We start from the raw sequence: 25,799 nt of genomic DNA, 5'->3' as shown, positions 1-25,799 counted from the left end.
GGAGAAAGTTCAAAGGAACTGCAGAGAGGAGAGTGCAGTCTGCATCGCATCTTAGGTTTCCCCAGAGTAGGGCTGCCAAGGATGCCGGTGACGCTGACATTTACTACGCACTTTCTATGTATTCCGTCATTTAACCAACAGTCCTGGGAGGCAGCTGGCCCTGTTTCAAAGGTTACCTGGGTCTGAAAAGAAGGGGCCCTTCCCCTCAGCATGTAAACCTCCTCGAATCTCAGCATTCTAAAAGAAATAAATCAGCAAGCCAGAGCCTTCTCGGCCCTCCCCGGCTCTCAGCTCCGGTGCTCACTTGGCAAGCCTCCCCAGTAGGGTCCTTAGGGCATCTGCTCCCCGACCAACCTCGTCAGCAATGCCTCTCAGCCCCTCAACCCGACTGCTGCCCCTCGGGGTGCTCTCCAGTCCTCTTATTCTAGTCAAGCCTCTGCTTTTTGCTTGGAAACTGAGGTAGCCACCCTCCGCTCCTGCCGACACCCAGCCACCCACCTCGGAAGGCGTTTCCTTCCTCCCTTGGCTTCCACTACCACTCTCTCCTGGTCCCGCCTGCCTGCCTGGCCTTCTCCAGCTCTTTGGCTAGTGCTTCCTCTTCTGCCTGCTTTCAAATGTCACCCTCTGGAGTTCCACCTTCAGCCTCCTCTCTCCTCATTCCTCCTGCAGACTCAGCTCCTGCCAACAACTCAACCCAGGTCCTGATTCTGAGCACCATGAATCCATCCAACTACCTACAAGGCGCTTTCCTTCTGGGTGTCCTCCTGGCTCCTCAAACTTAAAGGACTGAAAATGGAAGTCATTTGCTTCAGTTCACGGCTTGCTCCTCCTGTATTTACTGTCCCAGAGAAAGCCATGGTATGCCTTCCACCAACCGAGCCAGAAACCTAGGTCATCCCTGACATCCCCTTTCCCTTCACCCACACTCCAACTCAGCACTGAGTAACATCTTGACCCTGATCCTCCACCTCTATGGCATAGTTCAGACCTTACCACCTCTTGCCTGAATCACTCCAATTGCTCCAGTTGGTCTCTCTGGCTCATCTCTGCCCACTTCTAACTTATTCTCCCCAGTATTCCCTGGCTGCTTTTCCAAGATGCACATCTTCTTAAACCCTTAATGACTCACCATCTCCAACCACCACGTGCAGCCCAGAGTCCTCATCCTAGCACATCAGCCCTTCCTGCATCACCATTCTTACTTGTTGTCATCTGCCTTCATTCAGAGGTCTCAGACTCAGATGCCTACACGGGTCAGGCAGCAACTGAAATGATGAGTCAGGCTGAGTGTGAGACAAAAGGTGCTGAAGACACTGTGGTGAACTGGAAGAGCTGACCTGAAGGCATTCAGACCCAACATAAAAACACATCTTAGGATGAATTTGGCCCTCAGGCTGTCAGCTTCTCTTGCCCATACCTAGCTGCTTGTATTCACTACAGTTGCCAGGGCTATGGTATTCACCATAAACCCAGGGCTGGCCTTATGGGCGTATGATCTGTGCAATCACACAGCACCCTTGCTCAGAAGGGCTGCCCTCCATTTAATGATCTGCTGTCGCCGTCTTGGACATCTGTTTTCACCCTCGAACTTGTATTTTATGTGAAGTCTGACAATGCAGCCTGAGTGTGAGCAGAGGAGAATGCAAGATGTGTGTGGTCACCTTCCTTGTCCCCCACTTGCATATAGGGTTTGCTATGCCTAATGAGCACAGAATTGCAGGTAGACCCACTACATGCCTGAGTTCAGTGAGATTCAAAGTGAGCACAAGGTAGGTGTGTTGCCTCAGAGGTCACATTTTCCATTTGAACCAGATCGTGCTCCGAAAGCAGAAAGAAGGCAGTGGTGTTCTAAGAAACACAAATGGTCAAGGAACCCTATCATATTCTTTCTTGTGTTATTTCCCTGTATCAGACAACAACTTATGCTGAAATTGATACAGAAGAAGAGGGAGGGATAGGGCAACTCATAGTTCCTTTTCTTTTTAGTCCTTCCTCACTCAATATGCTGAAGGCAAGGAGTGCTGTTAAGATGTTCATATATCAAGTAAAACAAAAACAGATGAGTTAGTTTTCTGCAGTGTTTCCACTATTCTAATAAGAACAAAATACATATGTATGTAGGAGCTACAAAATCCGATATGAGTCATTTTGGTGGATTCTGCATAAAAGTTGAAAGATCTTATATTTGCATTTAAAACTGACATTCCACAATATAAAGATGAATGGTATAATTCATGCTAGTAAATTAAATTTTTAATACAGGTATACCTCAAAGATATTGTGGGTTTGGTTCCAGACCACTGTAATAACGTGAATATCACAATAAAGTGAGTTTCATAACTTTTTTGGTTTCCCAGTGAGTATAAAAGTTGTGTTTACACTATACTGCAGTCTATTAAGGGTGTAATAGCATTATGGCTAAAAAAAATGTACATACTTTAATTTTAAAATACTTTATTACTAAAAAACACTAGTGATCATCAAAGCCTTCAGTGAGTCATCATCTTTTTGCTGGTGGAGGGTCTTGCCTCGATGCTGATGGCTACTGACAGATCAGAGGGGTGGATGCTGAAGGCTAGGGGGCTGTGGCAATTTCTTAAAATAAGACAATGAAGTTTGCTGCATCAATTGACTCTTCCTTTCATGAAAGATTTCTCTGTAGTTTGTGATGCTGTTTGATAGCATTTTACCCCATAGTAGAACTTCTTTCAAAATTGGAGTCAAGCCTCTCAAACCATGCCACTGCTTTATGAACTAAGTTTATGTAATATTCAAAATCATTTGTTGCCATTTCAACAGTGATCACACTGCCTTCACCAGGAGTAGGTTCCATATCAAGAAACCACTTTCTTTGTTCATCAATAAGAAGCAACTCCTCATTCATTCAAGTTTGATCATGGGATTGTAGTAATTCAGTCCCATCTTCAGGCTCCACTTCTAATTGTAGTTCTCTTGCTATTTCCACATCTGCAGTGACTTCCTCCACTGAAGACTTGAACCCCTCAGGGTCATCCATGAGGGTTAGAATCAACTTATTCCAAACTCCTGTTAATGTTGATATTTTGACCTCTTCCCATGAATCATGAATGTTCTTAATGATGAATCCTTTCCAGAAGGTTTTCAATTTACTTTGCTCAGATCCATCAGAGGAATCATTATCTATGGCAGCTATAGCCTTATGAAATGTATTTCTTAAATAATAAGACTTGAAAGTCAAAAGGACTCCTTAATTCATGAGCTTCAGAATGAATGCTGTGTTGTCAGGCATGATAGCATTTATCTCCTTGCACATCTCCATGAGAGCTTTTGGGTGACTAGGTGCATTGTCAAAGAGCAGTCAGATTTTAAAAATAATCTCCTGGCTGGTCGTGGTGGCTCACGCCTGTAATCCCAGCACTTTGGGAGGCCGAGGCAGGCAGATCACTTGATGTCAGGAGTTTGAGACCAGCCTGGCCAACGTGGTGAAACTCCATCTCTACTAAAAATACAAAAAAATTAGCTGGGCATGATGGCATGCGCCTATAATCCCAGCTACTCAAGAGGTTGAGGCAGGAGAATCACTTGAACCCAAGAGGTAGAGGTTGCAGTGAGCCGAGATCATGCCACTGCATTCCAGCCTGGGTGACACAGCAAGACTCCATCTCAAATAATATTAATAATAATCTCTTTTTTCTGAGCAGTAGGTCTCAACAAAGGGCTTAAATTATTCAGTAAACCATGGTGTAAAAAGATGTGCTATCATCCAAGCTTTGCTGTTCCATTTATAGAGCACCAGGAGAGTAGATTTAGCATCATTCTTAAAGGCCCTAGGATTTTTAGAATAGTAAGTGAGCACTGGCTTTGATTTAAAGTCACCAGCTGCATTAGCCCCTAACAGAAGAGTCAGCTTGTCCTTTGAAGCTTTGAAGCCAGGCACTGACCTCTCCTCTTTAATTATGAAGGTCCTAGATGGCATCTTCTTCCAATGGATGGCTGTTCTGCCTACATGGAAAATCTGTTGTTTAGTGTAGCCACCTTCATCAATGATCTTAGCTAGATCTTCTAGATAACTTGCTACAGCTTCTACATTAGTACTTGCTTTTCACCTTGCATTTTTACATTATGGAGATGACTTCTTTCTCTAAACCTCATGAACCAGCCTCTGTTAGCTTCAAACTTTTTTCTGCAGCTTCCTCACCTCTGTCAGCCACCACAGAATTGAAAAGAGTTAGGGCCTTGCTCTGGATTAAGCTTTTGCTTAAGGGAATGTCATGGTTGTACTGTTTTTCTATCTGGACCACTACAACTTTCTCCATATCAGCAATAAGCCTGTTTCATTTGCTTATCATTCGTGTGTTTACTGGAGTAGCACTTTTAATTTCCTTCAAGAACTTTTCCTTTGCATTCACAACTTGGTTAACTGTTTGGCACAAGAAGGCTTTCAGCCTATCTCAGCTTTTGACATGCCATCCTCACTCAGCTCTGACATTTCTAGCTTTTGATTTAAAGTGAGAAGTGTGGGATTCTTCCTTCCACTTAAACACCTAGAGGCCATTGTAGAGTTATTAATTGGCCTGATTTCAATATTACTGTGATTAGGAATTACAGAATAGGGAGCTCCAAAAAGCAGGAGAGAAACCAGGGAATGCCAGTTGGGGGAGCAGTCAGAACACACACAACAATGATGGATTAAGTTCACTGCTTTATATTGGTGTGGTTGGTGATGCCCCAAAACAATGACAATAGTAATATCAAAGATCACTGATCACAGATCATCATAACAGATACAAAGAAAAAGTTTGAGATATTGTGAGAATTACCAGAATGTGACACAGAGACACAAAGTGAGCACACAGAGTTAGAAAAAGGTGCTGGTAGACTGGCTTGACACAGGGTTACGACAAACCTTCAGTCTGTAAAAAATGCACTCTCTGTGAAGCACAACAAAGCAAAACATGATAAGATGGGGGCATGCCTGTTTCTTTACTTAAAATAGCATGGAATAGCAAATAAAAAACACCATGAAGGAGAGAGAGAGACAGAGAGAGAGGCACATACACAACATGAATGGAAGAAGAGGAACTTTATATTTACTACTTTGCATGGCACTTTTACCCTGCCTTTTGAACACAGGCCCTATGTTGTCATTTTGCACTGGGCCCTGGTGCTCTTGTTGGCTCTGGTTCTTCTCATTGCAATGCCCCTTCCTTCTTTGCCTGGCTAATTTCCCCTCATGCTACAAGACAGTTAGGCCACCACCTCTTTTTGGAAAAGGGTCCTGGGCTGCCTCAGTCTCCCTCTGTGACCCACTGTGGCCTGTGCCCTCCAGTGCTCACCACCCTGGTTGAAGTCATGTGTCTGTGTCAGTCTCACATACAAGCTGTGCAACTCCAGGACAGGGCCCCTGCCGTATCTGTCTTTGCATCCCTGACACCCACGGCACTCACACATCCTGAGGGCTCAGCACTTAATACTGGGCCAAATCCAAGTATTGTTTCCATGCTTAGAGCCCTCTCTACCTCTTTTAGCATCGAGTCCCTACTTCTCACGTCCTTCATCATCAGGCCCCGGCTCCCTGCTCTGGAATTCCATCACTCTCCCTCATGTGTCCTTATCTGTGCTGGCACACTTGGGCTGCCTTCCATTCCCTGCCCACCTTGGCCTATGCTCTTGGCTCTGCCTGGAGAGTTCTTCTCTGCCCTCTGAGCCTGGTGAGCTGGGGAACAGCCTCAGAGAGGAGCCCCATCACAGAAGTGATGCGACGCCCCTGGACAGCGTGCATCCATTGCCAGCCACACTTCCCACCTGCTCAGCCACTTCAGTCACTGCTGCCTCCCTGAACCTTTGGGAAAGTGACCACTTCTTGCTCACTTTGGATCTTTGCAGCCGAGCACGCTGTAGTGCTGGATGAATTATTAATACTAGTTGACTCTTTATCCTTATCAAGAGGCTTAGACTTTAATCCTTTACCACCTGCAAGGATATATTTTATCCATTTTATATTCTTATTTCTAGGGCCAGAGGCCCCTGTGTTATACAATGACTGGATTCCCAGTGGTTTGAGGGAGTTGGATTAGCAGTGTCAGCAAAGAGACTGAGACCAGTGGAGCTGGGGCCGGGGGAGCTGCCTGTCTAGTGACTTAGAGTCTGGGCTCTGCAGAGGCTCTGGAAGCTGCCCCAGCCCACGTCAGCATCGCCTTCCTTGGGCTGCCCCAGACCAGCCTCCCTGACACGAGACAGGCAGGACTGGCCATCACGCCCCATGGTCAGCGCAGCTGGCCAAGCCTCGGGGTGGTTACAGTCATCTGCTTTGTGGGGGAGACATTCTTCATAGTTCATGGTATTTCCTAGATTCAAATAGGAGCCAGGCTCTCTCTGGTATTGTCATAAACTGACTGTCCTCTTTGTCTGCTGCTCCTACCCACCCTCCCCCACTCCAAACCAGCCCCTTCTACAAAATGCATCAGGAATTGTAGTTGCAAAAGTTTGGGAATCTGCAGAGCCTTGGCCACGTGGCAGTTTCATTTTGCTGCAGTAGCCTGAGCTATTCCCAAAGCCAGGGCTGTCGGGAGCAGAAGCATCTTCTTGGATGGTACCAATCCTACCCAAACCCCAGCTCCAATTACTGACAACATTTTTCCTCTCTCTGCCCTAGAGCTATACTATGGCCAAATGCTTTGTTTGCACAGCCAAAAATAAATTCTGATTTACTTGTTTTTGGATTTTTTTTGAACATTTTATAACTATCCTGAGAATAATGGTAGACATTTTAGGACATCACAAAATCAGGATTGGAAACTATGGGATAAAATCTTTCTTTTAAAATTAGCCCTGTTTACAATCACATCTTAAATAGCTCAAAAATCAAAATTACTGGATTCATCAAACAGCAAACAAGCTTTCCCAGGTAGCAAATCAGTGGCCCGTGTCTATTTCAGTCAAAAGCTTTTTAGTTTACTGATGACTGGGAGATGTCAGCACATCACAGTCTTCCTTGGCCAGGCACAGGCAAGTCAGGGGTCTGCAGAGAATGTTAGGGTAGGAAAATCCCATCCACACCAACAGCAGCTGGAGGGAGGCACTTGGCAGTGATAAACTATTGAAAATAATTCCCAGAAACAAACTTGTCAAAGTTCCGCATTGCCTAGACAGCCAAACCTTTCTTCTTCTCTGGGCCACCCCCTCTTCTCACCCCTTGGCATTTGAAGAACATACTACATCTGTGTCCATGTCTATTTCTTCTGCAGTCAGCATATGAGGTGAGAACCCCAGCTCCTCCGAAAAATGCCACGGGTTAGTCTTTAAGCAAACCTTACATCCTCAGCATGATGATGCTATTCTAGTTAAACAGAATATTGAACAAGAGAAAATGTCATTTCTACCACCAGGTAAATGGCTGCTGGGACACCGGGCTTCTCTGGGCATCAGCATCTCAGTCAAGCTACTGGAGGGAGAAAGAGTTCTAAGTGTCCCTGAAAACAGCAGAAAAGCCTGCTGGTGGCAAAGCCCTGGGGAGGCAGTTGGGGACAGGCTGGGTTCTGGGACCCAGCTTGGTAGGTTATGGAGAGAGTGGATACCTCACTCCTGGCTAGCAAGTCACCGAGGGAAGAGGTTCCCAGGTTGGCAAACACCATTGCCTGATGGCGTGCAAGGTGTGTGGGTCCTACCTGCAGCCTGTCTTCACTGTTAGCATTCTGGAAAACTGTGGTACAGGTGACAGGGGCCAGATTTCTAAATATTTGGAGGGATGTTCCCACTCACCCAAGGGTGACAGGAAGCTGAAATGGTGAAGTATGGGGGCCCAGGGAAGTTCACTCCTATGGCAGAGGGGGAGATGGAGTGTTGGGCTCAGGGCCTGTTCTCAAGAGCGCAAAGGCCAGGCTGTCCAGAGCTGGTGCACAAGTGGCAGCCTCTGCTCTGACCCCAAGGCAGTCTGCAGAAATACAGCAGGACCCCCGCTTCAGAAACTTAAACATTCTCTCCTGCTCCCACCCTCACCTCTGAGGTCCAAGAACTGCCTTCTTGCTTAGCTTCCTCCAGGCAAGGGTTCATGAGATTTTGCCCCAGGGTCCATTTTAATGGGCTATTTCACTGCTCTCATTCTGCCATTATTCTGAAACTTTCACCCAATAAGAATCCATTGCTGTATCATGACCTGGTAAACTTCCCGCAGAAAACCATAGCATATACTGAGACCCAGAGAAGGCAGAGACTTGGCCAAAGTCACACAGTTATCTATGGCAGAGAGCAGAGTGTCTGACTCCCGGCAGGTGCTCCTTCACCACCCTGTCTCTGGCAGCAGCTTGTACCTTATGCTGAGGAGGGATTGGGAATGAGACTGCAAGGGCAAGAAAAATTGGAGACGGGAAAGATCCGTATAAGGCAGGCCATATCCTCTGTCAAATCAAGTGTATTTTTCAACAAACATTTTGATGAAATTATTACTCAATAGTGTTATTTTTCAGTCATGATCAGTGGTGATTTAATGAATGTTTGGTTTAGTTCTTTCTGGAAGAGACATTTGTAACTAGCTCCCATTTTTCCTTTTGTAGTTGCCTTTTTTCTCTACTTTACTATTTCACTGCTCTGAGTTCTCTTGGGCCATGGAGCTCCCAGGCACAGAATAGGGCTGCATTATCCATGCTTCTGGAACATACCTTGTTCTTTTAGACCTAACAGTCAGGAGGCTTCCCTTCTCTGCTTAGAAAACTCCTCTTCAGGCCGGGCGCAGTGGCTCACGCCTGTAATCCCAACACTTTGGGAGGCTGAGGCGGGTGGATCATGAGATCAGGAGATCGAGACCATCCTGGCTAACACGGTGAAACCCCTTCTCTACTAAAAGTACAAAAAATTAGCTGGGCATGGTGGCAGGTGCCTGTAGTCCCAGCTACTCAGGAGGCTGAGGCAGGAGAATGGTGTGAACCCAGGAGGTGGAGCTTGCAATGAGCCAAGATCGCACCACTGTACTCCAGCCTGGGTGACAGAGCGAGACTCTGTCTCAAAAAAAAAAAAAAAAAAAAAAAAAGAAAACTCCTATTCATCCTTCGAATCTCAGCTCAAATGACACCTCCTTAGATAAGTTTCCCCAGCCTTCCTGGCAGCCAGGCCAAGCTAATATTCCTTCTTTCTTTCCTCTGTTTCTCCATTCCTCTGCTACAGCACTTGTCACATGGTGCCATGATGTTTCTATGCTCTCCACGGGTGGGGTTCATGATTTTGCACTGAGGCCCATTGCACTGGCTATTCCCCGGCTCTCCCTCTGCTACAAATCTGAGACTTTTCCCCCAGTAAAAACCCTTTGTTCTTTTATGACTTGGTAAACTTACCACAGAAAAATTCACTTATTAATCACTGGATACCCCAATAGCCATCACAAAGCCTCATGTACGGAAAGCCCTCAACAAATATTTATAAAACTGACTCCTGAAGCCAAATCTTGGCTCCATTAATTTATATATCTATTTTAGGAAAAAGAGTCCCACTCTTGCCACTGGCGCAGTTTCAACACGTAAACGCTAGATGTTAAAGCTAATCGGTGGTCAAAGGCGTCACTCCATTTGCCATAAAGAACTTTGACCATCTGGTCCCTCCCTCTCCTTTCAACGTATTTTCAGACTCAGCCTTTTACCTGAGCTGATCAGGAGACCAAAGCCAGGTACAATGAACTTACCTATGACATTCCGGATGTCATCTTCTTCTTCGGGGCTCAGCGTGGGGCTGGCAGGGGTTGTTCCCTGCCCAGCAGGAGCATCTTTCCCCAGCGAGTCTGTTCTGACTGTGGTGGGAGGCACTGGGACTGTGTGCACAGCTGCCATCAATGCCTCCCTGGGAGACACTGCCGGAGGAGCTGGGGCTGCTGGTTGCTGGGTGGCTGTGTGGGCCACGGTGGTGGCTGGCACCTGAGGAGAAGGCTGCAGGACTGACTCCCTCGTGGGATCTGGAGACACCGAGGTTGTTTGGAATGTTGCTGAGAGTGGTTCCACTGAGGCACGGTTGGCAATGCTAGGAGCTGAGGTTGAGGGCTCTGGCAGGGCCGAGGACCAGGGTATGATCCGAGCGTTCAGGTCGGTTGTCACAGCAGTGCTGTGTCCCTGATGGGTGGCTGTGGGCCTCTGGGTGGCACTGGTCATCAGGTCATTGTGTCTCAGGAGCTGATCTTCAATCAGCAAATCCACTCCATTGTCACCGCTGAAAAACTCATCTTCTGTGAAACAAACACAAGGTTCACTGTGGCACGGGAGAGAAACAAGCTACAGATGACAAGAGCACATGGCAATGGGCAGGTGAATTACAGGGTGCCTTTCCTTAACACGATGGCCTGACTTAAAGAGGGGGCCTGGCTGGGATTTCAGAAGAACGTGGACAGGAGCACAGGTGGAAGGACGTTGAATTTCCAGGAGGTTTCTCTGAATTCACTGCAGCCATGCTCCCCCCAGGACTCAGGGGTCACTGGCAGGACGCATCGGGGTCCTAAACCCCGATGGCTGGGAGTAAGTGAGTCATCCAATCCATCCATCCAACACATGTTTATGGAGTATGGATAACAATAGCGAGCAAAACAAGGATCCTTGACCTCATGGAGCTTCTATTTAGTGGTGGAGACGCTAAATAATAGACAGGATTGTGCAATTGAAGGTGCTATGGGGAACAAAAAGTAGGGTAAAGAGGGTCAAAAAAGCTAGAAGGGAAGGGAAACTTGCAGAGAAGAATAAAGTGGTGAGGATGAGACGCATTGAGCTAGGGAGATGAGCAGCTGCCTGGAGGAGGAGAAGGAGTCAGTTGAGCAGCCATCAGGCACAAAGATTCCAGGGGTGATTAACCACAGAGCAAAGGCCCTGAGGCAGGACATGTGTGCGGTGGCCCAGGAGCAGTGAGGTGGCCAGCGTGACTGAAGCAGAGGTGAGGTCAGAGCGAGGACAGGCACTGGGCATGCGTGACTTACAGGCTGTGTATGGAGTTCAGTTTTTATTCTGAATGAAATGGGGGAGGCTGCAGGATTTTGAACAGAGATGGAACATGGAGAGGCAAACATTTCTTACAGAGGACACAAAGAGCTCTAACCACAAAAGAAATAACTGGTAAAATAGACTTCATGTGCTCATCAAAAACACCATTAAGGAACTAAAAATGCATGCCATAGGTAGGGATAAAATACTTGCAATACATATGATGGCAAAGAACTTGTAATCAGAATATGTAAAAAACTCCCACAAATCAACAACACAGACACAAAAAAGACCAAAAAGCACAGTTAAACGTGGGCAAAATGATGATGCCAGCTACTGGGTGGAGAATAAACATAGTGGAGGCAAAGGCAGAAGCAAGGAGACAGACAGGAGGCTGCTGCATCAGCCCTGATGGGGAAGGACCCGCTCAGACACACAGGGGAGAGGGGAAGAGCTGGGGCCTGCTGGGAGTGCTGGGCAAGGAAAAGAAAGAAGAGAAGAGGAGGAGGAAGAGGCGAGGAGGAGCACGGGAAGAGGAAGAAGCCTAAGGAACCAAGGTAAAGGTGATGTGAAAAGGGATTGTCTCTCTTCCATGAAAAATGAAGAAGGACAGAGATCGAAGGGGAGGTCCTGGAGACTCAGACAGGAACCTCAGGGCCCCTGGAGGGAGGAAAAAGTGGCTTATGGCTCTAAGCCAGTCAGTTCCCCCAAGCCTCAGTTTCCTCACTGCAAACGGGGAGGACTGGACTGGAGGGCATTGAAGTCCCTTCCAGCCCAGCCACGCTCTGCCATATGGTCTTCTTCAAGCCCCGAGAAGTTAAGTGACTTGCCCAAGGCCACTCAGCGAGCTGTGAGGAAATGCAGTGACAGCGCTGGATAACAGGGCCACAGCAGGATGCAGGCCCTGAATGCAGGAGGGCCTCCTGAATGCAGGAGGGGCCTCCTGAATGCAGGAGGGCCTCCTGAATGCAGGAGGGGCGTATGGCTCCCAGGAAGTCCAGCCCCCCATGGTCCAAATTGTGACTCCCTCCCTGCCCTGCCTCTGGGGCCACCCTGTTGACCCCAACTCACGCTGCTCTTCAATGTCATTCTCTTCTTCAGAGACCTTGGCTTTATAGTAGGTGATGCCCCGGATGACGGTGGGCTGGGAGGCCGGCCGGCCTCTCAGGTGAACCTGCCTCTGCAGGGGCCGCTGTGACCTCACCACCTCAGGCGGAGCCAGGGGTTGCTTCTGCAGAAGCTCGATGGAGTTGATCTGCTGGGACACGGTTTCTTCCTGCAGAAACCGCTCTTCATACTGCTCCTCAGAGGGGACACAAGGGAAGGTCAGGTCACTGGTCAGAGAGGCAGTGGGCAGGTGGGGGCAAGGCTGTGCTAATAACAGCAACACTTCCGAAGAGCCAAGCACTGTTCTAAGTGCTTTATACGTTTACATATGTCAACTAATTTAATCTTCTCATCAGTTCCATGAGGTAGGACCTATTTTTATCATGATCATTTACATTTCAGGAAACAGAGGCACAGAGAGTTTATATAAATTTCCCAAAGTCCCACAACAGGTAAGTGGTAAGGCAGATTGAAGCCAGGATGTCTGGTTCCAGAATCAACATCTCTATACTTGACGCATACTGCCCAGAGAATTCAGTCCTCCTCTTGGCTCTGGCCTAGGGATACTGGGTGACTTAGATCCGGTATAAGTTGTTTTGGGTGAGATTCATGTGAGGGGAAGGATGCCTGGGCTGGGACATGAAGCCCAAGGACCAGGATGCACACTGCCTCAGGATGAAGCTTGTTACAGCAATCAGAATGGACTTCCTAAAACACATGTCACCCCAGCCCCCAAACCCTTCGTCCTGCATACAGAATAAAGTCCAAAGCAAAACTGAGCTTGATCTAGCTCAGCATTCTTCTCTCTTGTTGCGTGCCCTGCACCCCATGCCTTAGGCACTCCAGTCACTTGGCTGACTACTGAAACTCTTGGCTCTCCTGAGCCACTGGATCTATGTTCAGCCTGTTTTCTCTGCCTGGAAAACCATTATACCTCCTTCTCCCATATATCTACTTCTCAAGGCCCAGCTAAAATTTCAGGTCCCCAAGGAAATACTCCTGGACCTTCTAATTCAGAATTAATCAATCTTCCCCAAGCCTCATTTTGTGCTTTATGGCAGAGATTTCTCATTGATTACCCAAATTCCCTGCCCTCTTGTTCCTTACTAATGAAGACGTGGTTTTATGGGAGTGGGCATGGGACTGAATTCTGGCCAGTAGGGTATAGGAAGAAGTTGATGAGATGTGCATTTGGAAAAGTTCTGTATAAGGGGGGCTGATTCAGCTGGGAGGCGTCTTTTGCTCTCTTCCTCATTTCTCTGGACTGAAATGTGGACAGAATGGCTGGAGCTGAGCAGCCATCTTGTGATCATGAGGGGATTTTGAGGATGAAAGTCACTAACAACATCTTGGAGCTAATCATGCCAGCCCTGGACTGCCTGCCTCCAGAGTTTCTTTTACGTGAAAGAACAACAAATATTTCTATTGTTTAAGGCACTGTATTTGGGTCTCTTACCCAAGCCGAACACAAGTCCTAATGAATACAAGTCTGTGCTTCTGCTGTAGCGCCTCTCCTAGCCTGCTTTCCACAGGCACTATTTAGGGATGTTGCTATCTCTGCAGACTATGGGAATCTGAAAGAAGAAAGACCATTTCTTGTTCATCTTTGATTCCCCTGGATGGAGGCTCCCTAATATTTGTTAAATTGAATTTCTGAATCATAACAAATCCCAAAGAATTGTCTACATTGGTAACTACTTGGCATTTGATTTTGTCAAAACAAATGATGCTCACATGGCCCGGTGACTGGGCATCTGGATGGCGCTGTGAGAGTGCCCCATGACAGTTCTGATCATGTAGATGGACCACTCTGTCCTCCATAGAGCTGCTGCCCAAGGAGGAGCCCCTGTGTCCACAGTGTGGCAAGATCTCTGGTGCTGTGTCGGTCTGTCCAGTCAGATTCCCCGTCCAGGACTATAATCACCCACCTTTGAAAGCAAAGGACCTTGGGCATACGACCTGTGAACTGACTGTGCTCAAAGTCAGGGCCACCCCACAGGTGGGTCCAGCTGCTTTGGTGGCTCCATTAGAGAAGTGTGGAAGCCTGAGAGGAGTGTGGTCCAGCCCTGCTCTCCCCAGGACTCCAGTGGCTGAATAATGAAGATGCAGCTTCCTGCAGCCCCCTAAACCATGAGGTCCCTTCTCAACCAGGGGGAGGTGACTGAGTTCCCTTTAATCTTGTAATTCTAGGCCTGGTGGAAGCCACCCAGAGAGCAGAGCCCATGTGGAAACAAAACCTGTGTTCCTAGATGCCCAGTGTCCCGAGGCAGGGCAGGGCCTTTAGCCACTCCATGTTGGCTCTAGGAACCCGGCCACCATGGCCAATGTGCTCCTTTTGCACAGGAAGAAGCAAACCAAGCTCTTGCTTTGATCTTTACAATTTGGCCTGGAAAAAGCCCTGAGTCCTCATTACCCCCAAGGACACCCCCAAGCCTGTGCCTGTTTTCTCATGACAAGAGAGTTCTGGATGGCACAACCGATGGGGTTGTGTATCTCTCTCTCCCTAGCACACAGTGGTGACCAACTCCTGAAAGGCAGGGGACACCCTTCTGCCAGCCTCCCCTGTCTGCCCAGAGGAAACAGGCCAACTTGCCCGGCTGTGCCTGGGGCAGCCCCTACTCCTGCTCCTTGCCCCTCCCTCAATTCTCTGTTCTTGCTGGGGATGTAACCTCCACCTGAGCTGTAGCGGGTATCTGGTTGGTGGAGATGATATTTTAATGGATACCTATTATGGCCATGTCCTTTGTATTATTTTAACCCTTACAATAATGGGGAAAGTAGATACCATCATCCACATTTTACAGATGAGGAAACAGAGGCTCAGAGTCGTTCAGCAATTTGGTTGAAAGTCAATCAGTTCAGTGCTGAGAGGGGCAGTTCTCAAGTCACACAACTCAGGTCAGCCCCAGGCTGCCTGCCCTCAGAGCCTGCCTCTTCCTTCCATTAAGCCTCTGCCTGCAGCTGTGACCACAGGACTAACTCGCCTGCCATCCAAAAACTTGCCTGCCTCCCCTAGTCCTCCGGGTCGTGGTCTGGCTCCCACCCAGCAGACTTGGGAGATCCCTCATTTCCCATTAGGAAGAGCTGCTCGGCAGGCTGTCAGGAGACCCTGGCCACAGCCCATGACTCAGACACTGAAGGGCATCTAATTACTGGACCCTGGTCTCCCTCTGCATTGCAAAAGCAGGTTGTCATTTCTTCGCCACAAACCCCAGGAACTGTCTTTAATTCCAGGCTCTCAGGGAAGGGTGGGAACTGCAGTGCTTTCTCCCAACCAAGGAGATGGAGCAAGACCATGGACAGCCCTTGCCAGAGAACATATAATTTCCTCGGATCCACTGGCGACAGGCTGCGCTGGGTGGCAGCGGCCCCTTCCAAGCTTCGATTTCCTTTCTCTATGAATCCAAGAGTCTGTTGTATGACTTCAGCTCCTGGAGTCGAATGTTCCTACTCCCACCTTGCTCTCTCCACTCTCACCCTGCTCTCTCCATTCCCAACCCTGCCCCCAGAGCCCCATGCCAACCCCTCAGGCAAGGACCATCTTAGAGAGAGGCCCTCAACAAATTACCACTTACCATTCCAAGAAAGCTCTGACATAATCTACAGGAACCCTAAAAATAAACAACCAAACCCAGTGCCTCTTCCACCCGCTTTTTGGCGTGGGGTTCACTAAACAGAGGGATGGCAAGATCCTGCCTTGGGGCCTCCTGCACCACTTCCCCTTTCTGCCCCACCATCCTTGTGGGGAAGGATTGTGCTAACTTCAGCAGCGTGATGAATGGGGACTGGAGGAGGGGAAGGGACTTTGCTGAGCAAGGAGAAAAAGGGTTTGGTGTGTTTGATTTGGTTTTTGCTGTTTGCCCTCAGGAATTCTGAACTGAGTTCCCGAACATACCACATAATGTGTCATCAAGACGACAGATGCATTCTTAAGCTCAGCCGACTGGGAAACTGAAAGCCAGAGCAGGAAAGGGACGTCTGGCTCCGTTGGGCAGCTGGGCCGCTGATGCCAGGTGGGCTGAGATAAGAGACACTGCACCCAGCTGTAATGAGTGGGAGCCATCAAGTTCCCTTCCAGCCCAAATGTTTTCTGGCTCCTTGGTTTATGAGCTCAGACCCACTCAGAGATGACCCACCAAGCAGACTAAACACTTGCTCAGTAGCCAGCATGTCAGGTACACCCAAAAATGAGAATCAAAATAATTTTTGAAGAAATATGATATTTCCAAAAAAGCACCAAAGTAGTCATCATGGGCAAAGCCAGAAAATTATCGACCTTTTTTATATCTATTTTATGGTTTGGAATTTTTATTTTGAGTAACATATTGGGGAGGGTGGAGGCACCATACTCTTTTCAGGACTTGTTGCCTTAAAAGCCCCAATCTGCCTCCAGTCCTGCCTTTGGAACACGTGGGCCTAAGATCCCCAAACCCAGCTGCTGCCTGCCTGGCACCCTTTGATGAACTACCCAAGAGTTTCAAGCCCACATACCCAGCCTTCCTTTCTTTCTTATCTAAATCCTTAATGGCCCAGGCAACACAGTCCTGCACAGCAATGCTTCCCAAAAGTTCTTCACGTCACAGCATACAGAGAAACCAGCTCAGGGGCTCCAGCTGTCCCAGGCCCTGCTCAATCCACACTCAGAACGACTCCCCGAAGCTGAGGGGATCCCTCAATGGCCCACCTGGAACCCACTCCCCAGACACCAGTGTGTCACAGCTCTGCCATCTACCATCAACCCCTGGTAACCAGTTAAAATCAGCGAAGTCTCTCTTAAATGCTACCATCCCCTGGCTGCCCAATGACCCCTTTCACAATACCTGATCCAGACCCGTCTTGCTAATAGTGTGCCTTGCTAATAGGACTCTTCAAGTCCTGCCACCAAAACTTACCTGTTTCCTCTTCCTTTTGGACTATCTCCCAAATTAATGCCTATTTCTTGGACAACAATTCAGTAAATAACCCAATACATTAAATGGCAGCATTTAACCATTAGTACATAAACATAACTTAGTAGTAATTGGAACCAAAAGAAACAGGCACCAAATGGGGAGGCATTTTTAAGCAAGCAGGTCTTTCGGTATCACTCAAATCACATTAGACAGTGTTGCAATCATGGGTAACTTTGTGCTAGGAACACAACTGGGTAGGAAGAAACAGAGGGTTGAGATCCTTTGTCACCACTTCCCAACTGAGAGAGGGAGACCATGCCCACAGCTGGATCTGTTTCCTTATCTGTAAAATGAGGATATTGATCTCTGTCCGGCCTGCTTTTTTAGGGCTGTGACGATAGCCACATGGTATAAGGATGAAAATATGTAGTAAATTACAAAGTCCCCTATAAATGAGGAGGGAGGAAATATAATTTGTTTCCAAACTGGGGCATTTTTGAGAGTAAAAGAGGGTGCTATTAATAACCATGCCAGGGCCAGGTACGGTGGCTCATGCCTGTCATCGCAGTGATTTGGGAGGCTGAGGCAGGAGGATTGCTTGTGGCCAGGAGTTCCAGACCAGCCATATTTACAAAAACTACATAGCAAGACCCCATATTTACAAAAAATAAAAAGCAACAAATTTTTATTACCAGGCATGGTAGCATGTGCCTGTGGTCCTAGCTAATCAGGAGGCTGAGGCAGGAGGATCACTTGAGCCCAGGAATTTGAGGCTGCAGTGAGCTATGATCACAACACTGCACTCCAGCCTTGGTGACAGAGCTGGAACCTGTCTCTAAAAAAAAAAAAAAAAAAAAAAAAAAAATGCTATGACAGCAGGAATAAACCAGGATGGTCCCAGACAAGCCAGCATGCATATCTTCCCTATTTACAAACACAAGAGATGTTCACAAAGGTGGGACATAAGATTGTGAAAAAAAATAGGGGCTGGGACTCAGACTCAGATTTCAGTCCTGGCTTCAATACTTGCTGAACCTCTCTGGGCTTCAGTGTGCAGTAAAATGGGGTCAACTGCTCATCAAATCTACAGAACCTGCAGAACTATTGTATGGATGAAACGAGCTCATCTCTGTTAAAAGTCTGAAGCCTGAAAAGTTCTATGCAGAGAGAAATGCTGGTATCACGCTTCCAGGGCTTGTGATCAGAGGCCCTTGGAGGTGGGGGCTGTACCTCTGGGTGGGCGTAGGCTGCCGCCGCATCCCTCTGCAGGTCTGAGCGGATGTCTGGCATGCTATCTAGGATGTTTTCAGAGCAGTTTTCTTTGCCTCGCTTATTTATCTCAGTTTGAATTTCTTCCATGTCCTCTTTGATTTGTTCGTTTTCCTTGGTGAGGTTTTTAGAAACTTCCTGAGAAGGAAAAAAAAAGATGATCCATTAAAGCACCCGAAGACAAGCAGGAGGCAGCAAGCAGCCATCTTCACTCAGAGCACATAGACACAACAGACAGGCTGAGAATTCATCCAACAAATGATTGGGGCTAGAGAGTGTGCCCAGCCTTGGGCTGAGCACTGGTACCACGTCCCCTGGCAGTATTTCCAGGGCAGCTCAGCCCTGGGATATCCAACTACAGGAAATACTGCCCAAACTACCATAGCTTTTCTATTAACAACATTGCCGAGTCTCTGGGCCACCAGGACACCAGGCTCTTTTTCTGTCCTTTGTATATAGTCCACCCTTACTCAGTGTTGAAGAACATTAAAGAATTCCATTCACTCGCATCCCATACATGTGAACCAGTAGCTCAGTTCATGAAAGAGGGGCTTTCTAAGCAATTTTGGAAGAGGTGGCCAAACAAACAAACAAACAACAACAACAAAACTACTCCGCCTTTTTAATGAGCACAAAGCATTCCCTGGTACTTTAAAAACATCATTTACATAGAAAATTGATAGGCCCACTTCAAACTTTCCTATTTACCCATAAAAACAGTTTCACTAAATGACCCCTCACTTGGCAAATTAGCCATGCTCCAGACCTGGTTCATACCAGAGAGGGTCAAGGCTACATTTCAGTCAACCAACACTGGTGAGTACCTCTTGAGTGTCTAAGTGTAGTGCTACAGAAAGAAAGGCTTTAAGTATCCTTGGGGTTCTAGACCTGGGTGGGGTGGGAGAGATGTCAACTATAACTAGAGACGGACAAACCATGTCAAGTTCTGTAAATGCCAAATGTGAGGGTTCTTGAGTTCAGAGCAAGAGGAGAGTGGAGGCATCCCAGGTAGCTTCCTAGAGAAGGTGAACACTGAATAGGATTTAAATCAAGGAAAGTTGTCGACAGCCTTAGAGGTGTCCCTTCTCCTCTAGTTATTTTTAAAGAGATTTGACTACATTGAGATCCAACTTTGGCCCTCATACTAAAGTTTCCATGAGCATCTACATTTTTAAATGTGATGTCCTCCGTTGGGCCCTGTTTATGAGGTTGAGGAAGCAACAACGTAAAATACAGGATGTATTTGCTTTCTATCTTTCTTTAACTAACAGACACAGGAAGTGTAAAAGCTGACATTGCCAGGCACAGCTCTGCAGCCTGGTGGGATGCTACTAACATTCTAGAGGAAAGTCCCAGTGATGCAGAACCAGGGGACGTGGGTATATCCAGGCAGTGACACCCAGACACCGCGGCTTCAGGGGCTCCTACAGGGGCTGCCCAGAGAAGCCCAATAGGTGCTTGTTAAATGAACCTGGCTCCAGAACCATCAGCCATGCCATTCTTATGGCATTTCATTGCATGCCGGATCCTGAGCGCTGGAAGGGCTCAGTGTGTTCCATGGCACTTAGGCTAAGCCAGCCTCTCTAAATTGCACAGAATTAACTGTGAGAGCTAAATTGCATGAGAAAGAGGTCTTGTTTGAAGAACGCCCAGAATGAGTGATCTTCCTGGGTGCACAGTCACTCCTGATAGGTGTTATCTATCAGCAGGTCAAGTGTAATGCGTAAGAGCATGGGTTTTGAAGGAAACAGGTTCACCCCTCCATGCTGTTATTGCTAGATCTGAGATCTCAGGCACATTACTGAAACACCTCTGCTTCAGTTTCCCATCTGTAAAATGGGGATAGTACTAGCACTTTTCCTATAGGTTATTAGGAGGATTAAGTGAGTTAATATATATGGATGTGCATGAAACATACCGGACTAAGTGGCTGTTATCTTTCATAGAATGTTACAGCTGGAATGGACCCAAGAACTCATGCCTAACCTTTCCTTTCACAGAGAGGAACCTGAGGCCCAGAGCAAGAATGTGACTTGCTCAAGGTCACTACAAAAAAGTGACAGAGTGGAACCAGCACCCGGTCTCCTAGCCCTTGCTCCTTCTGCTCACCTGTTGGATCACTAAGAACACCAGGAGAGGATCCTGGCACACATACAGCTCTCAGCAGCACCAAGCATGCCCAAAAGCCAGAGAATACTTGCAGTTTGGGTTCAGGATACATGACAGGATATGCATAGATGCTGAGAAATACAGAAATGTTGGACTCTCATAAATCCTCACTATTCAAAGTGTGGTGCAGAGTTCAGCAGCATCGGCATCACACAGGAGCTTGTCAGAAATGCAGATTCCCAGGCCCGCGCAGACCTGCCAAATCAGAATCTGTATTTTAACAAGATCCCCAGACGCTCTGCGTACACATTGAAGTTTGAGAAGCACCGCCTTAAGTGGAGAAAGCTTGGGGCACAGCTGCTTGAAAAGTGGACAGAAATGTGTGAGAAGGTCTGTTTTATAGGAGCTGAGTTCCTTCTGGGACTGATGGGAAAAGTTCCTGGCCCCTTAGTAGGGTTCAAGCATTTCTGTAATCCATCAGCACCTGCTGAGAGCAACACCTGTGGATGCCTTTCCTGTAGCTCTCACAGCCTAAGACAGATCCCCAAGCCCAGCAAGTGCAGGGATTCAATGTGTTACCTTTTCATTAAGGCGTTCATGTGCTCAGTGCTGCACTGAGGGTTCAAGGGTGAGCAAGGCCACTGGGATCCTGCCCTGGTGAAGGCCACCCTCCATGAGGGGTAAATAGGCAATAGACAAAGAAATAGACAAGAAAATATCAACGAGTGAAAAGTGCTCTGCAGAAACTCTGCCAGGGTGATGTCACAGATGCAGGCACTGACTCCTGGGTCAGGTTGATAGGTTTCTCTGAGGCGCGGACTGAGGAGTGTCCACACCTGCGGCCCACCACTGGCCCCAGGACTCTACTAAAGGCGCTGATACCTCTGGGTGGACTGGCTGGCTGGGCCTAAGCATCCTTATTATTTGACAGAAGATCTCACTAGATTCCTAAACACCCTGCATCAGTGGGTGTGGCACGCTCACTGTGAGGCAAAGGGCGCCCCCCCCAGGTCTTGGGGTTTCTAGGGCCCTAGGGAGCCCCCCTTCACATTGGTTTATAGTCTCCCATCCCCTTTCGGGTGTCAGTGAAGAGTTGTTATTCTGCATTTCCACAGAGGAGAGTTTTAGGCAAGCCTGCCCTGAGAACCCAGAGGAGTAGTACAGTTTATTCCCCTCACGGGAATGGCAAAGCCCGCCAGCCGCCTGAATAAACAAGAGGCTGGCGGTGGCATCACCCCATTGGCCTGCAGGGCTGAGCCAGCTGGTGTCCCCCAGGGCAGCAGCCACAGCTGCCTCTCCTTGGCCACCCCCAATCAGCCACCTCTAACCTAGGGGTGCTGACCCTCAAGAGCTCCCCACCTCTCCCTGGGACTCTGCGCTCGTCACACCAAAGGCCTTTGGTGAGGCAATTCTCAGGAGATGCAGGGGATGCCACCTGCGTAGGGTACCCTCGATTCTGCCCTGGGGGGATAGGTGAACCCCATGATCTCATGCCTCAGGCTTTTCCCCCTGGGACAGCTGCAACCACGACATTTATGGTGTGTGCAACTTGGCTTGTGGGCAATGCTGGCAACGTGGCAGAGGAGGTGGGAATTGCACCTATCTGGCAGAAGCAAGTGTACCCATGGCCCCTGCCAAGGATCCTGGCACAATGAAGAAGAGGGAAGGGAAGAGGGAGAAAGAGCAGATAGATAGAGGGCTGGGACAAAAGGCTGGACACAGCCAACTGTGGCAATGAAAGATTTGGGAACTTTGTCCTCGTGATTTCTTGGGCCAGGCAGAGCCAAGGAACTGAGAGGTGTTCATAGAACAAGTGCCATGTGCAGGACTGGTATGCAGTTGGGCACTGGAGGGTGCCTGATGGGAACAGGTGTCCACTGGTGCCACGCTGCCAGATGGAACAAGTGTCCACTGCTGACTTCAGCCAGATGCACACACACCAGAGGGACAGAACGTGCAAACAAGGCAGGGACCCTTGGCAAAGGGGAACCGGATGCAGGTGGAGTTAGGGGTACAGCCATCAGTCAGCCCTAGTCAGTATGGCTGGTGTTTTGACAAGCCATGGAGGGCCGGCACAACCAGATGTGTAGACTGGTGGAATGGGTATGAAGGACACAGACTGTATCCTGACCTTGTCCAGCTCTTAGACACGTGTGCGTGTGCCTGGGTGAGACTGTGTAGTGGCTTAAGCCAAAACCTTGGGACCAGGGAAAAGATGACCATGGGGCAGAACTCTGGCAGTTCTCTGTGGTCTCGCTTTTACAACCAGAACCAGGGACAGGGGTGTGTGTAGGGGAGGGTCTGGCTCTGGAAATCAGGTGTAAACCCACACCACAGTCATGGCCTGCTTATATAACCACATAGGGCAAGGGATGAAACCTCTCTAGGCCCCAGGTGGAAAAAGAAGGAATGATGACACCTACCTCACTCAGGCTTGGCATGGAGATGGATGAGGGGCTGCATGTGGTACAATGTTGGGCACAGAAATCGGGCTTGAGGCATGTGGGTGAAGCTGGAGTGGAAGGGACCCTTGGGGTCTCCATAGCAGATATGCAGGTGGAAAAGGAAAGGGAAGCTAGGGTTTGGTATGGCTGGCGTGGGGAGGAAGGTAAGTACCCAAGGCTGGTGTGCTGTAGAGAGACACGTTAGACACCTGTGGGAGTAGACGAAACCAGACTGCAGGTGGGCCAAACCCTGGCCCCAAGTCACACAGCAGTGCACACAGCCACATCTAAGGAGGCTGCATAGGAGGCCGCCTGGTAGGTCCTGTGGGCATCAGGATTCCCTGGCAGATAGCTGGATGTGCACAGGGCTAAGATCCAGATGGCAAGCCCAAGGGCATATGGGACATAGTTTCTCGTGGGAGTGAACTGAGCAAGTGTGAGGGTAACTGGACCCAAGGAGGGAGGGCTCGCAGTTCCCATCAGCTCACCATGCTCACCCTTTGCACCATCCAGGAGACAGCTAGGACCAGATGGCCTGGGACAGCCACCCCAGCTGACAGCTGTCTCCTAGCCCCTGGTAAGAATGCTGGGGAAGAGAACAGCTGGAAACAGCCGGCGCTCCTGATGGCAGGACAGGTGGGCCGTGGCCTAATCCCTCCGACCACAGCTGATGGGAGAGACAGGCAGGCCTGGGTTCAGGGAGCCACCAGCTGCCCCATTGAACACTCATCCAACCAAACAGCTGTGGAGCATCTGTCCTACATCAGGTGCTGGACCAGGGCCTGGGAAACAAATATGACTTGACCCAACTTGCCCTTAAGAAGTCCAGGGCCTGGCAGGAGATTCAAACAAGGCAACAGCAAGAAGTCCCAAGCCTCTGGTGATGAATTTCTGTATTAGGGATAACCTTACCCCTTAAAATAGGGCCACTCGAGCCATGCACATCCTGGCAGCTCTAAACTGTTTCTAGGCAGACAGATGGAGGGCTGACACTCGCACTGTAAGTCTCTTTAGCCAAGAAGAAAACCTTATATCCCACAATGGCAAATTAGATTTGAAGTATATACAACCCCAGGAGAGGTAATATATTGGTTTTAACTCATATTAAGATGTAAATTGAATTAAATAGCGTTAGGGCTGAAATATATCTTAGAAACATTAACTTCAACCCTCTGCCTTTTCACGTATGAGGACACTGAAGTCAGGCCGGGTAAGCAGTGACCCCTCCCAGCCTTCACTTGAGGAAGAAGAGTGAAATGACTTACAGCAAACCCCTCGGAGAGAGCAGATTTGATCAGGAGAGAGAGTGAGCCCTGGGGGTGTCTCGACAGGGGTGGAGGGTGGGAGGAAAGGGGAGGCTTGGAAAGAGACAGCTTCCCCAACTCACAGCCAAGTCTGCACAGATGAAAATTACGTTTTCTTATTAGCCGGTGAAAAGATATATCCACCAGGGTCAGGAATGCTTCTTTGATCATGCCTTTCAGTCCAGAAACACAAAAGCCACCAGTGCTTCAGGTGTGGGGGAGAAGACCTCAGCAATGCCTGTGCCAGTACATTCTGGGGAGCAGGCCAGTTCTGGGTCTGGTAAATCCATCGTGGACTTAAATCTTCCTTGGAGGCAACATTATCAGGAGAAAAGGCTTCAGCTGGGACACAAGGTTCCCTGGTGCCATCTATGCTCATGGGTGTGGTTTGCAAATTCCAGCAGGTAGATTGGAGAAAAAGGAAAGAGACACACACCAGAAGGGACAAGGCAGATATCACACTATGGAAAGCTTACAGGCATGCATCTATTTTAAGAGCATGGGCTATGTACCCACACATATACAAAGGCGCACGTGTACATAAGCATTTCAAGCACTTATAAACACTTACGGGTATCCTGCAGCAAGGTGGGGGTGGGACATTTCTTCAATAAAATTTGCAAATTTTACGGAAATGACTGAAACCAACTAAAGCTTTGATGCTGAAGATTATTTTAATGATCTGTCCCTCTGTTTGTCTTTTTCTCCACTTTAGTAATAAATCTGCCCCTGGAAGCAGTATGTGCTGCTTGGGGTTGAACACCATGCCTCTAGTCCTGCTGCCTTCAGAATCCAGCTTTAGGCCTGGGCAGCCTACAAGTCTTTGGGTCTCTGAGTGCACTCGGAGCTCGGATGAAGTCTTTTCTTGAGCTGAGTGAGTGCCACTGCCAGCTCTGTATGCAATGAACAGGGCTTGCCTTTGCCTTTGGAAATTACAGATTTTCTTTATAGACTTTTAACTCCTATATCTTCAGATACTTATGTTCTGTGCCCACCCACCCCTCAACTCCAACATGTACCCACACTTCCTGCATGCCCTTCCCCTTCCCAGCCACTCACAGGAAAGAAAGGTCAGTTGGGGTCTATGCTGGACTGCTGACCACCTTGAGTGTTTCTTGTTCCTGGAGCAGTTCTAAAACTGTTTTATGAGGTTTCAGACCGCCCCAGTGAACTGGAAAGATATTTTTGGAGTTAAGTTTCTAGAACACAGCGAAATGATCCTACTAAGTTATACCCTCCAAATTGACAAAATCTGCAAAGTCTGACAATACCAAGTGTTGGTGACGATGTGTGTAGAACCTTTTTTTTTTTTTGAAACAGAGTCTTGCTCTGTCGCCCAGGCTGGAGTACAGTGGTGTGATCTCAGCTCACTGCAAGCTCTGCCTCCCGGGTTCATGCCATTCTCTTGCCTCGGCCTCCAGAGTAGTTGGGACTACAGGTGCCCGCCACCACGCCCAGCTAATTTTTTGTATGTTTAGTAGACATGGGGTTTCACTGTGTTAGTCAGGATAGTCTCCATCTCCTGAACTCGTGATCCACCCACTTCGGCCTCCCAAAATGCTGGGATTACAGGCGTGAGCCACCACACCCAGTGTGTATAGAACTTTTATACCCTGCTGGAGGGAATGTAAACTTATACTACCACTTTGGAAAACAGTTTGGCAATATCTCGTGAAGTTGAAGATAAGCATAACTAATGCTTACCTTCTAGTTCCATTTATCTAATGTACCATAGAGAAATGCAGGCAC

At 48.2% G+C, this 25,799-nt stretch overlaps 1 protein-coding gene across 2 annotated transcripts in view; it reads right to left on the bottom strand.

The window, feature by feature from the left end:
- The window catches only part of OLFML2B (olfactomedin like 2B), a 40,404-nt gene that overhangs the window by 4,830 nt on the left and 9,775 nt on the right, over positions 1 to 25,799 (bottom strand). The window contains exons 4-6 of one of the 2 annotated variants that reach the window (XM_007976370.3): positions 18,155 to 18,331; positions 11,997 to 12,228; positions 9,650 to 10,183 (exon numbers count right to left, since the gene is read on the bottom strand). In XM_007976370.3, the coding sequence (XP_007974561.3) occupies positions 9,650 to 10,183; positions 11,997 to 12,228; positions 18,155 to 18,331 (943 nt within the window). The remainder of the gene's footprint in view (positions 1 to 9,649; positions 10,184 to 11,996; positions 12,229 to 18,154; positions 18,332 to 25,799) is intronic. The other variant, XM_007976371.3, reaches the window with a different exon arrangement.

The sequence above is a fragment of the Chlorocebus sabaeus genome, chromosome 20 (assembly GCF_047675955.1).
Source record: "Chlorocebus sabaeus isolate Y175 chromosome 20, mChlSab1.0.hap1, whole genome shotgun sequence".
NCBI classification, from domain to species: domain Eukaryota; kingdom Metazoa; phylum Chordata; class Mammalia; order Primates; family Cercopithecidae; genus Chlorocebus; species Chlorocebus sabaeus.
Note: the sequence above shows the minus strand (reverse complement) of the source record. Positions and strands in the feature narration are given on the sequence as shown.